Here is a 14340-nt window from a genome sequence, read left to right as displayed (position 1 = left end):
ATCTTTTATTTTGTTCATTTGTTTTCAGGCTCTCAATGAGCTTGTTTTATCTTTTTTTTTCCTTCTAAATAAGTTAGATGTAATAAGAGGTAAAAGTAAGGATGTGAATAAGAAATGGAGGAAAACCATTTGCCACAAGATATTGCTTGTATCTTACAAAATATGTGCAGTGAATTTCATCTGAAATTGAAAAAATGTTAATATATTAAAGAGTTTCTTTGAGGAAAGGAATGTGTTGCCTTGAACTGACAAGAAAAACTCTGACCAACACTGAGAAGAAGGATTGGGTTTTAGAGAAAGATTCTGAACAAGAGATGCTGCTTACTTGTGTGCAGCCATGCAACACTCAGGAAGTCTGCAACTGCAGAATTTAATATGATAAAGTGCTAAATTGAACAGATATCCTTGAGGCTTTTTTTTTTTTTTTTTCCCGCTGAGGTAAAAGAAAATATGTGAGAGAGACGAGACATGCTGGCTGCGATGGAGAAGTAGATGGAAATGGAACAGCAAAGTCGGCTTGACTTTGACCTCGGGTAAGAAAGAACGAGGCTAAAGAGAGAACGATCAGTCACACTTCAGAGTTTATTACGTGACTTTCACACCATCTACTTTGCAGTGTTTGAAGTCTAAAATTAACTTGTTGCTGGCAGCAGATAAACAGGCGTTTGGACGCAGGGTACTGCGGACACAAATAAAGACATGCTGTTGCTCCATTTGTTTCAATATTTTCCTTGGTAATTTCAGATGGTATTAACAGGATGCAGGGTGCTGTTGGACTGCCTGGGAGCAGGTAGTAGAGCGCTGTCAGACAGCGTACTGTTCTCTGGGAGACTGAAAATGACACATCATCTCTCGGCTTTCGCAAACACATTTCCATTTCTTTTGAACTAAGCACCAAGACTGACGTCTTCTGAGAATTTACTAACGATCAGGCAAGGTGTCAGGTTTCTTGTTAGCTAGACCCTAGATGCCTCCACGCACACAGAGTCAAGCTGGCACAATTGCTTGTAACTTTAAATGAACTCTCAGATGCGAGCAGTCATTGCTTATTTATCCCAGTCTTCAGTTAGGCATGATAGGTCCTTCCTGACACTATTCCTTCTGATACAAACAAAAAGAAAAAAAATGAAAAGCCCATTAAACTGGAAGACTTGGAAAGACTTCTGAAAGAAAACTGTCAAACGTCTGAGAGAAAACACTTAATTTCTTAAATTGGGATTGAGATCTTGAGCCATGATAACTGTTTGTTATCATGTCATGCAAGATTCAAATGACCAGATGTTGTCTGTTTGTAGTATTTCAATCCACAATAAAACTACAGAGGATCAAAATGGTCAGCTTTTCAAATAGCATGTCTGATACATCATTGATGCATTTTTACAAGAGTTGGGATGCTCCTAAATGTAAACTTATAACTGGCTGCAGCTATTCGCAAGACATTTCTACCCTGTTCAGCCCCTGAAACTGATGCCAGTGCAATGGAAATATAAAATATCACATGCAGAAATTGAGAAATGTCAGGAATATGACAGGGTTTAAAGAAAAGAGCTCAGCAGAAGTAAAATGTTTGCTTCATCCCCAAAAGTATGTTCAAATGTAAGGAGGAAATATATTTTCTGTATACAAAGGATGGAGAAGTGGCGCAACTCTCTCTGGACAAGAGCTCATTGATTGAGGGGAAGAGAGAAAAACAGTCCTGTGGTCTGACAAGTCAAACTGGGAAATTCTTTTTGAAAATTATGGGCCATGAACCCTGTGGGGGTAGAAGATAGGGAGCATCCTTTGTGCCATCAGCGCACAGTTCAAAGCTTGCATCCATGATGGGAGTGGATCTGTGCACACTGCACAGGTAACCTGCGAACATCTAAGGGCACCATTAGAGGTTTTGGGGTGACATTTACTGCCAAAAAGGCAGGCAATGTCTTAATTATTTCTGTCGGAAAATACAATACATTCCACATTCAGCATGAATTTCAACAGGATTACTGAAAAGCATCATGAAAGCGACTGGGTGCTAAACTGACCTGCATGCAGTTCAGACCTTAGACTTTCATTTAATTTACCTTGTAAGTGAAAATGTTGACAAATGGTGGCTGAAACGTTTGAAGAGCTTAAATCCTATATAAACCCAGGGTGATAAGTTATTCACTTTGAAAGTACAGCAACTGTTCTCCCAGTTTCCAAACTCAAGATTTAATTAAACAAAGAATTAAAGCAAAAAAAAAGGTAAATATGGCCATTTTTCAAACTTTCAGGTTGAGAATATATCTTTCATAAAAGTGTTATGTGGATTTAACATCTGGCTGTTATTGTTGTTGTACCATTTTTTTTTTTATCAAGTCCCTAGTAAATGGTATAATATATATATATATATATATATATATATATATATATATATATATATATATATATATATATATATATATATATATATATATATATATATATATATATATATATATATATATACATTATTTACAGTTGATGCAGGATCTTACGTATTTTACATTCAAGATTATAAATAAATAATTTTAAGGTGTACAGAGATCTCCTATATCCCATTGCCAAGGAGGGCTGAAGATATATTTTCTTACCTGTATCATTATTTTACATTATGTGACAGCTAAATATAGACTTTTGTTTCCTGTTACAGAATATAACAATTAATGAGGTCAGCTGCAACTGGAAAACAACAAACCATAAAAATAGAAACTATCTTTGTGTTTGCAGGATCGCAACCATTGAAAAAGAAATGTTTGTAACCACATGGACCACTGGCAGACCCGTTTAGAGATATTATTTTATTTGTTAGTTAAAAAAATACTGTGCAGTAAGATGTGATCTTAAATCATAAAGATTTTTCAAATATGGCAGCTGGCATTCGGGTAGTTAAAATAGATGGAAAGTAGATGAGTGAGCATACAAGCCTGCACGACAGCCACAGACTGCACAAGGACAACCCTTCTTCAGACTTAGAGACAATTTTTATGGTGTTGTCAATGTAAAATTTAATTTTTTGTTAAACAGTAGTATTTTACATGTACCATACAAAACCCTGATTTGACACATTTTTCTGGAGAAAAAGAGACCAAAAAAAGTTTTACTGTGACAATCTATAGTGTGGCATTTAGCAAAACCTTGAGCAGGTATTTCAATCAGTGTCTGTAAAGTAAATCAATGCAGAACATTGAGATTGTGGAGAAGGCCTGTAGATTGGAGCAGGTATTTCCCTGCAGACACATCAATCCCCAGATACTCATGTTTCTGCTTTCCAGAATGTGCAATCTTCTCAGCCCATATGATGGCATGATATGCAACTGGAGGAAAGCAGATGAGGGACATATCTAATAATGCACGTGTCCTGTGTGACTCTCCATTCTAATTAAAACATGTCAGAACAGCAAGATGGGATTTTGATTCCATCTGTCGGCCGCGGGTGCAGGCTCTATGTCAGGTTGTTTCCGGCACCTTAATCCTTGAATTCAAAACCCAGAGACTTCGAAAACAAGCTTGATTAAGAGAATTTCCATTACTCCCAATAAATACTTTATATATATATATATATATGTGTGTATATATATATATATATATATATATATATATATATATATATATATATATATATATATATATATATGGAAATAAGGACTAATGTGAAAACAACTCAGGTTGACAACTTTAGTGATACATTGTGTTGTGAAATCTCAATTTTTAGACTGGGGCTGAAAAAATAAACAGCTTCTTCAAAGTTCACCACTGCATCTGGGATTTGGGTTAAGGTACATAACATTTGATGAAAAAAAGTGTTTAAACAGAATTTGATTTAAAAGTTTTCTCTGCAAAGGTAATAGAACTTGTGGAAAGGTCACTGCAAACAGAAATATAGAGTAAGTAAGTAAGTGAGCAAGAAGAAAAACTCAAAGCTAATTATCGTCGTGTTTTACCATCATCGTCGTCTCCCAAGATGTTGACTTTGGCGGTGTGGTAGTGCATTCCCAGACGTCCCCCCACAGGCAAGGAGAGAGTCACATTGAAGCTCTCTTCTTCTTCATATAGAGAGTCGTCAATAATCACCACACGGCACAGCTTCTCCCTCTCACCCTTGTCAAAGCGAAGGAGGCTGCTGTGCTCCTCTGGACGGGAGATGTAGTCCGAGTAAGACAGTACGGTGGTGGGGATGGTTCCTGTGGCAGAACCTACAGAGGAACCCAGCAAGGGTGAAGAATATTGTGTTATAAAATTGATAAAAGCTCAAAATAAAGATTTGGGTATGATGCTATAGGGTATTCTTTTATTAAATACAGCTCTCCAAAATGTGGAACTTCCTTTTCTCCAGGGCTAAATTGTAGGTTGGGAAATAAAACAAAGACAGGTTTGGGATATACAGTTAATCACAGGTTAAAGGCCTGAAATGAATTCCAGTTAACTGCTATTTGAACAAACATGTGGCTGCAAAAATGACAAATACATCAAAGAGAAAAGAATAATATGAACAACAGGAGTAGTCAAATCAGGAGTCTGATATACACATTAAAATAGATAAATAAATATTTGCATGTTTTGGTAATCACCCAAGTTAACACTTTTAAAGGGTTTTAAAGAAAAAAAAAACTCATTCAGTATATCATTAAAAATTTGTGGAACTAAGCTTGACTGAACAGTTTCTACCTTTTCGTAAGACTGTGCAAACTGGAAAAGTGAAAAACTTTCTTTTTTGTCACTGGCAAAATATAATTGAAAGGACATTTGAGTCATTAGAAAAGGAATGAGACTGGAAGTTTGATTAAAAAAATGGAAAAGATGATCTGAAAGGGAGTGTGGCACTACTAAGCCTGTGCAGCTGCATGAGCGTAGCGGTGTCACATCCACTTACAGCGTTTCCAGCTCCATAAATGGGTGAACAGACAAAACCGACACTCCAGTTATAATAAAAGTGCAGAATTGTCTTGAGCCACCCCTCATTTCTTAACATACAGTCGAGACAAGAGTAAATCGATGCAGGGTTTTACTGAAACATTAGAAAATGCGATATGTGAAGCAAAAATTGAGTTTTAACAATTCTAGCAAAGTTCTATCCATCCAACCATCTATTTTCTATTGTTTAACTTCAGTCGTGTGGAGCCCAAGCCGTTACCTTTTCATCAGGTGAGTGGTGCGATACACCGTGCACAAATATTCTAGCAAAGCTGAAAGTCAACATTTGGTGTGACACACATTTATGCCCCCACACAGTCTGGACCCTTTTCAACAAGCTTTCTTCTAGTTTCTTTAGATAGTCTTCAGGAGCAGTTCTCCAGGCCTCTTAAGGAACATTTCCAAGTTTTCTTGTTGGATGTTTGTTCTGTTCTGTCAACAGGATCTCCTACTGCTTTAGTAATGCCTAGATACGGGCTCTGGGGAGGATTTGGGACTCTGTAAGACTTGTAGTCACAGATTTTCACCCCAGTTCTTGTGTCATTTGGCATTTTGCAGCCCCATTTCCCTTCCTTAGCCATGGCTTCTTAACAGCTGCTAGTCCACCAGCACCATCTGTGACGATGCTTCAGTGAACAAATGATCAGTTATGGATCAATATATCCTTAAAGACAGCACTATTACTCCAGATCACCATGGAAGGTTACAAGAAAGTAATTGTTTGAAGCTATATTAAAGTTTTATTTAAAAAAAAGAGAGGTGAGACTTTCACACAGTACCTTATATCATAGCAAAAGAATATGGATTCTAAAAGGTATAATCTAAACAAGACAAATGGAAACAAGGGTCAAAACATGAAAAGAAAAACGCTTTGTAATCATCTCTTTAATGCGAAGAAGATCCGCAAACAAAGGCATGATAATATGATCACTTTTTTTTTTCTTCTTTAGACCTACCCTATTTATAAATATCCCAAAGTATTCAGTAAAGTTTGACACTCACTACCTGATGTGGTCGTTCTGACCCGTGAGGCGGCAAATGAGAAGTAAAAAAATGAATAGAAAAACTGATCCATACCCTGCTGTGTGTAGCAGACTACCATGAGCTCCTCGCTGATGTCTCCGCTGCGGTGCACCGGGATGAAAAGCTCCCCAACATCCTCCTCTACTGAGTGAATCTGTTCAGGGAAGAATACAGTCGACTCTGGAACAGAAAAGATAAAGAGTAAAGGGAGAAGGAAGGAAAAGGTAAGGGTAATAAAATGCAACCGAGTCTTCAATAATCCAAAGAACATTACAGATTACATGACAAGCACAAAGAAGCGTTGGAATGAACTGATATATCTGTATTTCTTGTCTGAGGTGTTGGTCCTAAAGTTTGCTTATTCATACTGAAGCAGAAGCGTCCAACACAGTTTTCTGGTGTGCTGCGACCAGAGGTGCTCTTCAAAGAGACCTCTCCACGAGTTTTTCATACCGCTTCATGTGTGGCAGACAATTACACTTACAGGTCTTTCAGTTCATCTAACAGAGTCGATCACTTGGGAGTTTCACTCATCGACTTCTGTGTACACAGACGGGTCAGCCACTCGCTTATTTTCCTTCTCCACTCCTCTGTCTCCTGACTGGAGTTTGTGATTGAGAAAGAGACTTAAGGCCAGTGAAAGGATCATCTATCAAAGCAAATAACCTGCTGGTGTTGTAGAAAGAGGAGTGTTGAAGTTACTTCCCGCCGACGCACTGGGGCCAATAAAAATACTAACAGAGTGGACGAGGATTCAGATCGCCCCAGTTCTTCTTTCCCCTCGCTCCATGAATGAATGTGTGGGAAATAAAACACGTGAGGTTTACTTTTGCAACATAAACACCAATTAAGTCTTGATGGGTGAAAAATCTGTCGAAAAAAAAAAAAAATCAATGTATTTGATGCAACAGAGTATAAAATGAGATAAATACTTGAAGAGACTCCTAAAGATGAAAATGTCAACATAAGACAATCTCACACACAGCGGGAGGTCAAACGTTTCTCCTCTCTTGCGATAAACCTGCTAAATCGCTCTCCCTCCTCTCAATCTTCTTTCCTGTTCACCATTTCTCCTGTCTGTCACAGTCCGCAATCTGTCACTCCCCAGGGGGCATACAAGGACTAAGAGCAGGAGATTGGGGTCCAATACTTGCCTATTCCCCCCCACCCACACACACACACACACACACACACACACACACACACACACACACACACACACACAGATGCAATGCTACGCCCTGATTTTCTACAAGCACTCCAAATACACTTTTCACCTCACAGTTCTGATCGCTCACTTCCCTTTTCTACTATCTCTGAACCCACCAAAGACTTACAGAAAGTAAAGTTTTTCTTTTTATTTCCAAGTGGATCAAGTTCACTTCCTGTAGGAAAACAATCATTTTAAAGATTCATGAAGAAGAGGAAGAAGACACATGCATTTACAAATGATGATGAAATACTTGCACCTAATCTATTTTCTTTTTTTTTCCAAAAAAAAAAAAGACTAAGCACAAAAAAAAAAAAAAAAAAAAAAAAGTCTGGTTGGCTTTAATCCCTCTGCCTAGCGCTCCTCCATTATTGATCATTTCATGAATATTCTCTGGATGAAGAGAAGTTGTCTTTATAAGCAATGGTCTGCTTGTGAAGCAATGGTCTGCTTTTTAGTCACTGCATTGTACATGAAACAAACCGACTCACAGATGTACCGCTGATGGCGCTATATAGCAGTTCAAAGCAGCAAAAACCTCCAAAGATCAACCTGACTGAGACAAAGCTCTTACAGTCTCAACAGCATCCACATAACTGCAGCTGGCCTTGTGTTTCTACACAAAAACAAAAGAAAGGAAAAAGGGCTCTTTCTTCATATTAATGGAATGACCTTGGCACAAAATGCAGAAGAGTAAAAGCTCCACTAATATATTGCATCCCTGCTGTAAAGGAATCGAGAAAGATGTATCACCAACTGTGGCAAGAAGCTGCTGCTTGCAGCATAGAGTCAAACAGCAGGCTGCCACCTTCATCTTTAGTCAGCATTGTGCTAAGATTATATATGAAAGTCATAAAGTTTTGGAGGAAAGCTCCGCTATCTCACAGGCCAACAGTCTGCAGGAAAAGCCAAGTCCTTAGTATTAATCACAGCAATAATAGCAGAGACAGAAAATATGCACTTGTACAGCTGCAAGAAATGCTCAACAATATAGAATGACTCCAGGCATTTGCAGAGACAAACAGGGATTTTTGATGTTGCTGGAAGAAACTCCTGTTAGGCTCTACTTAATTTTGGATCACTTTTAGTTAAAACTTAGTTATCCACTCTCCCCTCTCTCTCGGGCTAATATTAGCCAGGCTGATGTGTTCTCTCGGGAGGGAATCTTTGGGCTAACCAGAAGACCACACAAAGTCTGTTTTCATCATTAGAGACAGTGCAGCTACTGCCACAGGCATTGCTAAAGCTTCACTGGCCCATTAGAGTACAGAGAGGCATATCTCTGTCACATTAGACAGTCCCTGGGGAGGACAGAAAACAAACCAGCCCCTGCCCTTCACACACATCATAATTAACCCACAGGGGAGGAGAGATTGAGCTGGGAAAATGAGGCAAGGAGAGCCTGAAAGTGAACAAATGAGGAGACAAATGAGAGAGAGAGAGAGAGAGCAACAAGAAGAGCTGTCATTGTACATCTATAATTACTTAGAAGTTGCACTGAGGAGGGTGGCAATGCATACAAAAACCTGAATGCGAAAGCTGCAGAAAAGAGGTTTTCAGCCTTGTTGAAGTACCGCACCCAGTTTGTCACTCAAGTCAATATCGCATTAACACTTCATTTTGCAGTCGAAGACACAAAGAGCCCAAAGAAAGTGGCACGCAAAAAGTTATTTTATGTGGATTATTATAGGGATGAAAGTAAAAAAAACCAAAAAAAAAACACCAATAAAGCGAAGTATAGTGTGTTTGTATAAAATGACTTCTTCTGCGATATTTAGTTTAATTAGAAAGCGACACTGCTCAGCTGTTTTGCTAGAAACTGTAATCAAATGTAAAACCACACACCATCTCTTCTGGCTATTTATTCAAAGTAGCATTCCTTTAACATGTCTGAGAGCAAATTAGGAAAAGCTTCTCATGCAAAGAACACAATATTGTATTAGCGTTCCTTTTTGTCTTGTGTTTCATATATTTACCTATGTAATATGCAGATAATAAGTAATTGTCCATACAACAGTAGTCTTTATATCACACTTAACCTAAAGATTGAATGATGTTTGTTAAGCTTTTTACTTATTTCACCAAACAAAGCATTTTCTCTTCCCTACATTTACAAAGATTCCCTAATTACCATGTAAGGTAAGATGCTTTGGCGCTGTAGTTATTGTTATTATCATAGATGAAAATTCCAGTACACCACTTAAGAATGAAGGGTGTCTACATCAATCAATTTCTTTATAAATCTGAAGAAAAATGCTTATGCTTCCAAGTAGCCAAACAAATTTAGTGATGAATCCACAATGAGTTTTGTCAGTCTGCCTTATTGTCACTTGTTTTTTCTTAACAAGGATCTCCAGGCAAAGCTGCCATAAGGAGGGTATGTATGGGGGTACAGCTATCAAATCTTTTCTTTTTGTGGATGGCTGTCATTCTTGCATCAGTATAGGAGGTCTGTAACACCCACATATGAGTTCTCACACAAATTTAATATGCAAAGATGTGATTCAGGCTTTTGCCATCGCTAACTAATATAGTTGACTTCAAATCAGATCAAATAGCTGCTCCATTTGAGCAGTGTGTAGTTTAGTTTGATATGATGGGAAACAGCATCTTCTGCCTTATGCTATGGGTTTCTTCATACAAAGATGTAATGAGAGGATGTAAAGGGAGGAAAATAAATGAAAATGATAAAAAGAGCCTCACCAGTGAGGGAATTAGGATTCATACAATTTCACAAATTTGCTCATTATCCCCACATCTAATGCATGGATCACAACAACTGCAAAACCTCAAAATGTTGGAAATGAACGTTGATTAGTGACACATCATGTTTTGATCTAGCACTGAATGCAGGATATGTGCTCATCAGCATCACTGACCATCACTGGGATCTAGGATCTCAATGGTTGCTGTGACAGGGAACTCCATCACTCCCATCACTGGCTCCGAAAGCAAAATCTGGAAGGTCTCAGCCTGCTCGTACTTCCCATCAGACAGGATCCGCACGCGCCATGTGGCTGTGGTCTGCCCTGGGTTGAACTGGACCTGCCTCTGTGTCTTCCCCTTGAAGTCCTCATCCTTCTTCGCGCTGCCATCCTGGGTGCCGATGCCTGAGGAACGCAGACAGCGATGGACAGAAAAGATGATGAAAAGACGAGGAGAGTCAGACAGATGAGTTGAACAAAAAATAAGAGAGAAGTGGAAATAAAGCATAGACAATAACCATGGGAGGTGACAAACGAGAGGAGAAAAAAAAAAAAAGAAAAACAGATTAGATATTCACACCCTTCGGTGCTCTACAACGTGGTGAGAAAAAAAAAGGGTGTTGCAACTATTTTTCTTCACTGATCACTTACAGAGCCTCAGGATTATGTGTGATGAATTTGTGAATGAAGCCTTTAGATAAGCATATTTAAGGTTACTGAGATGGATTAGCAGCGATAGCTACATCTCAAGGATCAGATGTGCACACAGGAGTTTGTACATGCAGCATTGTTTTGTCTTCAAACGTTTCTTGTTTTCACTTATAATAAACCTTTCATGTGAATCTACTTCACTGTGATTCATGTAACATTCATGCTCAGAGATGCATCCTCTTCAAAGGTGGAAAGCTTACAGGTACCACTGGGTTTCACATTAAACATGGATTGAGGAACCTGGGTGGCACACTTCATAAAATAATTTATTGCACTTGAAAATACGCTGCTCATACCATTTTGTCGACAGAACTAGTGCCTGATGAGAACAAGGTAGCCAAGCTGGCAGATGTTTATGCCTGTACATAAAAATATATTTGTTTTCTGTTTTTAGACACTCAAACAGCTCCACAAACAGAAAAGAGAAGGTGACACACATACGAGATGAGGTAGGATGGATCGGGTCATAAACTGTACACAGTCAGCATAATATGCAAGATATAAGCTGAGAATAAATGAGCGTGTCAAAGTTATTTCTGTACTTTTGAGGACTTTTTGAGATATAAAAAGTTTAAAAGGTAAATTGCGCTTTTAGTTAGGCTTCATATTTCCGTGTATGAAAAATGTAGACTTTTTCTCACCCATGCATTGCAGAGTATTTGCTCAAATACTCATCCGTCATACCTGTCATCTAAAATTTATGAGATGACAGCTTTTTCTTTTTTGGTCTTTTTCAGCAGCTCTTCTGTGGCATTTAGTGGCATAAAACAACTGTGGTCCTACCTGCAGTCAATAAATATATTTTGTTTTCCTTCACAATTCTTCACCTAATTATGTATGTAACATCTAAACTACACAATATTTTTTACCCTAATCATGCTCTTTTAACTCTCAACTGTTAGAAGGTGTTGTGGAATTTATCCGATGAGAAATAAATCTATAAATCAACTGTTTTCTGTTCAATTTATTGACCATGTACAGATGTTGTGAGCGAGCGGTCTCGAGAGCTCTGTCCCTGCTCAGGGTGTTACAGCGATCTTTAGGCATACACAAATAACCTTTGCCTGGCAGCACTTGTCAAAACAACTGCCAGCTTGAAGATAACAATAGTCAAAGCTGAAACAGGCCTTGAACAGAAAATTTAGTTTTATGCATGAACCTACTAAAGCAAGCTTTCTGAACTACTCTAAACTATGCAGAATATATATATATATATATATATATATATATATATATATATATATATATATATATATATATATATATATATATATATATATATATATATATATTGTACTACATAAAATAAGATTAATAAAGGAGTAACATATTAAAACTACACTATGTGCATAAATATTACCACAGAAGGTGGGAGAGAAATGAAAAGATTGTGAAACAAGGAACTTAAACCAGTAAACTGGAACAAGCCCAAACAGACACCCAGTAAGGCATTGGTTGACCTGGTTATGAGTGGCAACTTTTGCTAAGTGTGTAAAGATTTCAGCATCAAATTGATAAAGACCAGCAGAAAAAATGTTTTATGAGGATTAAATTACATACGTAACCATTGCAGGAGATTAACCAAACTGTCTGTCCATCTGCAGAGCCATTTTCAGCACAAACAGGCCTTATGGAGAAGTAATTTCACTGAACACAGTAGCATCACGTCTCACAGGCTACACAGGCTACACCGGTGGTGTCAAGCTCTGGTCCTCATTGGCCACAATCCTGCAGGTTTTCCACGTATCCCTGTTACAACACACCTGACTCAATCTGAACTTCATAGGCTGTTGGATCCATTTAATGCAATCCAGGTGTGTTGGAGCAGAGAAACACTGAAAACCTGCAGGACACCGGCCCTCGAGGACTGACTTTGGACACCACTGGGCTACATATTATCAAAATACATAAATTAGTCTCACCTTCTTCAGGTATTTACTTTGTAATTGTATATTTCTGTTTTCATCTGATTAAAAAAAAGCCCCCTCCCTTGAAGCCTTTTGGTTAACAACCCAACAGGGTAACTTGGTAGCAAAAGCTGAAGATGCAGCTATAGTTCAGTGTAGCTGAAAAATATAACAGAAAATCTACTACTCTGGGGGCTGTTAAAAGCTTTTCTGGGAAATCTAAAGGCATGACTAATGGAAGTTCACTCATTACAACCTTTGCATGCTTGTTCTACTGCTGAGTGGTTCTATTAGTGCAAACTAGTCATGTTTCTAGAGATACGCCACTGTTTAGTACAGGAACAAACATGATAGATGTCAACTACAAAATCATTGCAAAACAACTTTATATAAATAGCTGTGGTGACTCAAATCCGGTTGCATTTAAAACGAAAGACACCATCAATGAAAATGACACTTGCACTCTATACTGACACATAAATACTTTTTCTCACATAACCTATGAAATGAATGTTTACCATGGCTTTGTATCACAATTATTCATACAAAATGTTTATAAAGAAGATAGATACTGATTAAATTTTATAGATTTTCACATGTTTCCAAAGACTGTTTTCTGGCTGTGGAAGTAAAATTTTTTGCTGTTTAGGATCAGACTTAATTGTAAACTTGCAGTTTAAACTGGACTGAATTGCATGTCCATTGAAAGACTGTTTAATGCTCGACGGCTGATCTATTTTAAGTAATGTCTGCAGACTCTGTTGTAGAGCAAGTTAGACTGAGCTATTACAGTAGTTGCAGTTTAGATTTTAGGTTTTGGATCTCAATTAGCAAGCTGGCTCAGTCTAACATATTCTGTAATTTATGCTAAAGAATTGTCATAATAGCATTTCCATTCTTTTCTGAAACGATGTATAGCAGCCTTTGTCTGGATAGTTTTGGCTCAAAACTTTAGCAGATGAGATCTAAAACAAAACAGATTGTGTTAAAATGTGCACCAGCTTTTGTTTTATACCTGGTTGCTGGCATTAAATCTAAATCAGCATGCAGTACAATCTGAAAAATGAAATCTTTTTGTCTAAACAACTGCAATCTGTTACTATTTATGTCACATCCAAACTTTATTTTGTCTCTTTTTGTGGAGGAAATAATGTTAAAATTCATCTCTCCATTTCGCTCTCTGTTGATCCATATCAAATAAAAGGCATCGTCATAAAACCGTGGTATAAGAGAGAGGAATTGTATATATTTAAACTGCAGAGCCTCATCTGTGCAACCCTCACTGGACTCCCTGGAGGGAAAAGACACACCCTGTTAGTTGTACTGGGGTTTCTTCCCAGCAGGAGGATATATACCCTCCTGGCTTTTCATCTTTGTGACTGAGTTACTCATAGAGGCCTTCGTGTTTATGTCTCCACAACATACAAACTGGCGGTAACAAAGAACCTTTCACAAACTCGCAAAAAAAAAAAAATCTTTTTATAACCACAAACTTTCTAGATTTTTTTTATTTTTGCGTTCTTCCTCACACTATTGAGCCAAATGCTGCTCACGAGTTCAGCTCCATGTAAAATGTAAAATTCATGTTCCAGGAGAGCATACCAGCACTTTTGAAAACATTGAGTGTAGTTTTGCTCAGAGTGACTGTGGACCAGTTGCCTTTAAATCACATAGCAGGAAGATTCTGGAGAGACTGCCATTGATCTACTGCAGTGGGCCCACTCTCATCTCCATAGTGATTGCACTCGAATAATTGTTTTTTTTTGGAGGCAGATTTTTTTTTCTTTTTTTTTTTTTTCTGTTTCTTCCAGTGCTGTCAATACCACCCGATTTCTTCTACTGAGGTAGAAGTTGTTCAGGATGGAGGTCA

At 37.9% G+C, this 14340-nt stretch overlaps 1 protein-coding gene across 1 annotated transcript in view; it reads right to left on the bottom strand.

Annotated features, from left to right (window-relative positions):
* frem2a (FRAS1 related extracellular matrix 2a) overlaps nucleotides 1–14340 on the bottom strand; it is a gene marked incomplete at both ends in the record, with an annotated part of 70613 nt that overhangs the window by 18562 nt on the left and 37711 nt on the right. Inside the window, 3 exons of the mRNA XM_079247954.1 lie at nucleotides 3945–4196; nucleotides 5992–6117; nucleotides 10027–10257. Coding sequence (XP_079104080.1) covers nucleotides 3945–4196; nucleotides 5992–6117; nucleotides 10027–10257 — 609 coding nt within the window. The remainder of the gene's footprint in view (nucleotides 1–3944; nucleotides 4197–5991; nucleotides 6118–10026; nucleotides 10258–14340) is intronic.

This window comes from Telmatherina bonti, assembly GCF_933228915.1.
Source record: "Telmatherina bonti genome assembly, chromosome: 10".
In the NCBI taxonomy this organism is placed as follows: domain Eukaryota; kingdom Metazoa; phylum Chordata; class Actinopteri; order Atheriniformes; family Telmatherinidae; genus Telmatherina; species Telmatherina bonti.
This window is presented reverse-complemented; position numbering and strand designations above follow the sequence as displayed.